This window comes from Eimeria tenella, genomic scaffold, assembly GCF_000499545.2.
Source record: "Eimeria tenella Houghton genomic scaffold, Eth_scaff88, whole genome shotgun sequence".
Taxonomy (NCBI): Eukaryota; Apicomplexa; class Conoidasida; order Eucoccidiorida; family Eimeriidae; genus Eimeria; species Eimeria tenella.
Genome location: NW_013543462.1, coordinates 74,815 through 80,730, shown reverse-complemented (window position 1 = coordinate 80,730; position 5,916 = coordinate 74,815). Strand labels below are relative to the sequence as shown.

Here is a 5,916-nt window from a genome sequence, read left to right as displayed (position 1 = left end):
TGTAAGCTGTTCCTTCAGTGCAGCGTGCACGGCAGCACGCTTGAGCCGTGAGACCACGAAATCCTAAAATGTCTATGATTTTATCACTGGTCTGAACTTCAGGCGAAGTACCAATGAAAGACTAGGTGGGTACTCAACCTCTCATTGGTACTTCGCCAGCCTACCCTTGCGGCAGCAGCTCCGGTGAACAAAATACGCACTGTGCAGACCGACTGGGAGCATCTCGGATGTTGCATCTACAATTTGATGAGAGGGAAACTTTCGAGTTTTGTGCCCACCAATCATGGACGCAGATTTGCTGCTTGCGCATAGAGCAGGCGCAATCCCTCGCGGTGATGCATGGTCTGCCGTCACCACGGCACCTCAAATCGTCTATCAGCAACGAATTTGCGCCTCTATAAATTTATGCAGCGATTGTCCTCTAATTACTATTTTCCACATATATGCCCGATTCACTCACTCTTTGCGCACATCCGATCACAACAACACATTAACGTCACTACGAATATAAAAGGCTAGGTTACCCCTCCGAGCTTCATTGCCTGGTTCTACAATAGACAAAAATGCGGCACTCGATCCTTTCTACGAGCCGTTTCACCCACTCGGGAGTAGCGGCATAAGTGAGGGCCCCGGGGACCGCAAAATACCACAGTGTCATATTACTTATTCCGTAAGTCAAGACCCATTCTCACCATATTTTCCTGACTTAGGCGCCCTTTGATGTAGTGCCTTAGGCAGTCTCTGCAATTCCTCGGGGTACTTCAGCGCGATTGCGCGCAGCAAACTCTGTGTGAACAGCTCTAATGATTGTGAAGCTTCTTGCTCACTGTCGGCAAAAACGTCTTTTCCCTGGCTCCTCAGGCATTCCGCTATCTTCGGCGTCAATGCCCGCACATTTTCCGGGTTAGCTTGGTGCCCAAGTGCACAACTCAAAAAGCGTGAAACTGATAAACCCGGAAGCACTGTGCATTTCGCTTCCATTTGACTCGTTGTTAAGGTCCCACTGGGTGTGCTCACCGCTGTCAAACTTGTTCCTCTTGGCCGCAAACTTATGCCTATGGAAGGCAGCAGATCCAGCTGCACAAAGAGCCGCAGAAGGATGAGGACCTCTAATGTTCTGAAAGATCTGCGATACTGCACGAAGTGGCCTGCAAGGGTCTGTAAGATTGACACCAGCTCATGATGCCCAAAGAGTCTTTGGCGAAGCAATAGCGGCTTCCTCAGCTCCGTAGAGGCTTCTTCATGCAGCTGATTGCAGGTTGATGCCTTCATTTCAATAAGTAAAAGCAGCCGAAGTCCCTCAGCGACCTGGGCCACACTAGACGGTTCCGCTGCAGCAAGATTTACAATGAGTGCAACGAGCACATGCCTTCCAAGCAACCGCTGAAGCCTTAAAGAAGGGTCACTCCCCCGGAAAGGAGAGCATGACGCTTTGAGAATCTTTGCGGATGCCCACAGCACAGTGCACCAGTTCCCATAAGATGCACTTACACCTGCGGTTGAAGGTAGAGCTTGGTAGCTGTGGGCGCGGGCAGCCAGCCATGGACTGTCGTTCCCGTTGCGGCGAGGACCAGTTGCGCCAGCAACAGATCGAATTTCATATGGTTCGTGGTTGGAATGTCTTGACGGCAGCTCGCTGTTGAAACGAAATGAGTCATCGTGAGCACTGGCTTCACTCTTCTCGTGGACAAAAAGCGTAGACCTAATTGCGTCAAATAAGAACTGAATTACTCGTGTGCTTAATCTGGTCCCCGCACTGCCAAGGGAACGGCACACACAGGCAAGGGTACTTGGGCTCATTCTACAAATGGCAGCGTGGCTCAAGCGCGGCAAAAGGCTGCCAAGAGAGTCCTGGGAAGCTTCTTCACCTGCTTTGTACAAAGGCACCTTTTGCGAGCAAAGTAGCTGGAGATGAGGGCGTTGAGAGGTATTGCGCTGGAGGTGGCTCAGCAGCTGCAATAACAGCTTCTCACGTGTTGAGCACGTCTGAGCCACAGCCACCCTGGCAGATGCAATCATTGCAGCTCCCAGCAGGCCGTCTGTCCATCCTTCTGCGTTCCGCGGAGTCTCCTCAGCCCCTGCGTCTCGCTGTTGGCGAGCAGCCGCTTCCGAAAGCAGGAGCGTTGCAACTCGAGGGGCAAGTGACTGCTGAAGGCATCGCCATAAGGCCGCCATTGCCAGCGCTGCTGCTGCATCAAAGTTAGCGGCAGCGGCTACAGACAACTTGAAAACCGGGCAAGTAAAGGACAGCTGGCATTCTCTTAGGGCTCTTCCCGCCAGATGTTCCCCCGCAGATGACACCAAGTCGTCACTAGAAATAACAACATGCTCAGGCAGAGAAATATTTTGTGTTCGACTCAAGCCAGAAGTAAATCTCCCCAACTGAGGACCAGTAGCTGACGAGAGCCCAACATTGACGGCACCGGCAAAAGTCTCTGGGGAATGCACTGTAGTCTCGCTCTGGAACCTTTGTGTAGCCAGTAAAGCGCACGCTTCAGCAGTGCGCACACAAGTCCGCACACTTAGGCTCTTTCTCAGGTCTGCATTATGCAGCAGTACTTTCAGCAAGCGAACTGCAACAAGCAGACACAATTTCTGCAGTGCCTTCTGCTCGTGCACATCAGCATCTAGCAGCAGTCTTTCTCGTGAAAAATGTAAAGAGGCACGAGATGGCGAAGGTCTAAAAGTTATGGAGGACAAACACTTCTCAGCTGCTGGCGATCGAAAAAATGAAGACCGCCGCCTCCCAACGAGTCTTGGGCGGCACCCTCTTTGTTCCTCTGTGGTGCTGGCTGGCTGGGCAATCTCTGCTTGTTCCAATGGAATGGTAATATCTGCAGAACAGGTAGGTCGTGAATGTTGCTGCAGCAGAAGGGCTGACAATTTGACGCCCAGTGCTGCTTCGTGTGCGTAGAGAGGTGTCCGCTGCACTAGCAGTTGCTCCAGGACAGCGGCCCCCAAAGATGGTGCGCAACAGCGACGCTGTGCGAGGTTGCAGCAAGTGAGCAAAAGCTGGCGAGTAGGGACATCATTGACTACAGGTTGGATCCGATCTGAAGCAGCTCGCAGTGCTGCGGCCAAGGTGGGCGTCAGCTTTCGGAACTCTTCCAAAGTCTCTGCTTGTTCAGAAGCATACGAGCTCCCAGCTGTGCAGCCTTTCACGCTTGGCCTGGAAGATGGTCTCTTCAGGTGTTGCAGTCGACGAGACGCTCCAAGAAGTCTGCTGCGCAGCTCATCCAGGCACCTTGCTTGCCAAAGCCCTGTCTTGATGTCGGCCAACGCTGACAGAGCATGCGGTCGCTTCCTCCTGCGGCTTTTTACAGCGGCCTGATCTGCACTGATCGAGCTCCGAAACTGTGGAATAACGTCTAGCGCCTGGGCTCGCAGCCAGGTGCCGCTGTAGCAAAACGGAGCAGAAAAGGCGGTAGAAGAACTGCAGACTGAAGCGGCTAAAGTCTCTGGCGTCGATTTCTCAGTAGGCGATTTCTCCTTGTCTGATGGTGCCAATCCCTGAATTGTCTTGCAGCTTGCATGGATTGTAGACCAGCAAGCGAAGCCCTCTCGTCTCCAGGGGATTGGCTGAAGACGCCAAAAATAGTTATTCATTCGGAAGTTGACGGATGGGAAACGTCACGAGCTGTAAAATGATTTAATCCAGAATTAAGAATACCTAGAAGAAGAGACAACGGAGATCTGTGGATTGTTTCCTCTCCTCCAGGTGTGGAGAGACTCCATGATAACATGGACGTCCCTGCTGCTCAAGTCTGCGAAAATGCACGGAAAGGTTCACAACGTTTCTTATATATCTTAATTTCAAAAACACCGTAAATTATCATGATGAGGCAAGAATACGCATCCCTATCCCTGTGCTCACAACGCGTTTGCCCTTCTGCGTTGACCATGGGGGGCCCCTGTACAACTGGGCCAATAGCGGATATGCTATCTCTAAAGCTTGCAGGCGAAGCTTTAGTATTTCGCAACAGCGATTATCCCATTGTGTACTTAGGTATGTTTTCGTATAAATGATCTTCCGGTCGTGGGAATCGCCTGCTTTGCTTCTCCGGTGCCATGAAGAGACCTGACACCGCACCCTTTGAGAAAGTCGGTCCTTGCTCTCAGCCTGCTGCAAAAGGGTTCCGAAGCGCAAACATAGTGAAGGTTAACAGAAGTAGAGATGCTGCTGCCGCTGCGGGCCTCCCTCCAGAATTAGTCGACGACTTGCTTCGGCAGCACTGCCACGGTATGTGGGGCGACAGCGATGACGACCAGCAAGATGAGAAGAAATCCAGTCAGAGCAGTTCCCGGAAATGCGCCATAAAGGAGCAATCAAGCGGGGGAGGATCCGGTAGGAAGACGGTTCACAGGCCGATTGCCCAGGCATCTCCCACTTGCGGAGTCACTGACGAAAGTCCGACGCAAAAGAGACAAAAAGTACGAGCTAGTGAGGCGCTCTCCTCAGCTCAGGAGACACGTTACCTTCACTTAAAGTCTTCCGATACCCCGACGCAAAGGCATTCAATGGCCGTACATGCGAATGTAGCGGCAGCTCGTGTGCTCCCTCCCACGCCATGGCAGAGCTCGGAAAAGCGACGAAGCCACCAAAGGGAATCGAAATCTAAACGACAAGCCAAAGATATCAGGAAGTGGAGCAATATGCGCGCATGTGCACTGCGTCCCATTCTCAAGTCAGCACCTGCGGGCGGTCAGTGCCCAACAAAGATTAGCTGCGCGACAGCAGAAAATGGCGAAGTGTCGAGGTCCCTTAGGACACGTAATGGTTTGAGAGACCTCTCATTTGTCGTGGATCCAGAAGGTGCCAACTTCGTGCCGCTCGCTGCGCAAGCAGAGAAGCGCGACGATAAGCATAGGAAAGACCAGGCGGAGCCTGCCAAAGATGCGAAAAAGGAGTTCGACAAAACGGTTCAAGACATCCGCAATATGGGTGGGGTTCTGTATATCGATCTTTCCAAGGCTGGGGTTTGAAAGTGTTGTGTTCCTGCTTTTCGCGTTTTTTCCCAGTCGTTTTGTTGCTTTGTGCTTTTTGAAGGGTTTGTAGGGGGCTGTTGTAGCGATTTATTCCCTGTCATCTAGCTCTGGACTGCCTTGCACGATGCTTGCTGCGTTGCTCCTTAGTTTACCCCTACTTGGGTCGCTTCCAACGTCGCCAGTTTTTAAACACAGCCCTTAGGGCGCTTGGCTTTGGTGAGTGGTCGTTTGAAGCCTGTCCATGCACACTACATCCAAGCGTCAAGCTGTCCTGTATTCGAGATTATGTGATGAACACGCATCTGATAATACGCTGAGGGTCTCCACAAAAGCGGAGTTGGGATTTGCGCACAGTTTATTCCAAAGTCTAGTGGGTAATGCCCAGCTGTAGTTGGTTTAGTTGTGTCATTGGTGTCGGTCTGAGTGCTTTATCCGTGGCATTCGTTTGTCTCCTGTCTGTTGCACTCAGCTGCTACAAAGACCCAAAAGATGCCTCTTCCAGAGCTGTTAGCTCGCAAAAAGGCGACAGCTGCCGTTATAGAAGCCCGGCAGGCTGAGGAGAAAGCGCTTGGTGTTAGGAGTCATATTGACACCCAAGGCTCAATACAGCACGCTTCACGTAACCGCTCAAAACTTATGGCAATGAAGGCGCGAAGAAAACACCTGCGAGATTTGTTTAAGCATGCCGGGAAACTAGGAAGCAGTGCTTCATCGGGCGGAAAAACGTAAGCGATGATCTGAACTGAGCCATTGTGGAGAGGAACGCGAGTGCCTCCCAAACTGAAAGTCTGGTAAACGTTTTGTCTCGTACGTTTTGTTGCTTAGACGGTCCTTGTAGATTCTCCTTTAGCTTCAGTTCCGTGCAGCACAAAGCTTTTGTCCTGTGAACGTTTCTTTCATTTGATTTTTTTCCTTTCGTACGACGCTCCG

At 51.6% G+C, this 5,916-nt stretch overlaps 2 protein-coding genes across 2 annotated transcripts; one reads left to right on the top strand and one right to left on the bottom strand.

The window, feature by feature from the left end:
- Positions 1-675: 675 nt before the first annotated feature.
- Positions 676-3,606, bottom strand: ETH_00018205 (uncharacterized protein; the record flags this gene model as incomplete). The annotated part of the gene is made up of 1 exon (XM_013378467.1): positions 676-3,606. The coding sequence occupies one exon, from the start codon at positions 3,604-3,606 to the stop codon at positions 676-678; it is 2,931 nt and encodes a 976-aa protein (XP_013233921.1).
- Positions 3,607-4,068: 462 nt separating this feature from the next.
- On the top strand, positions 4,069-5,715 carry ETH_00018200 (uncharacterized protein; the record flags this gene model as incomplete). Its single annotated transcript, XM_013378466.1, has 2 exons — positions 4,069-4,942; positions 5,456-5,715. 2 exons carry the CDS (start codon positions 4,069-4,071, stop codon positions 5,713-5,715), a joined length of 1,134 nt encoding a protein of 377 aa, XP_013233920.1.
- Between the last annotated feature and the right edge of the window lie 201 nt (positions 5,716-5,916).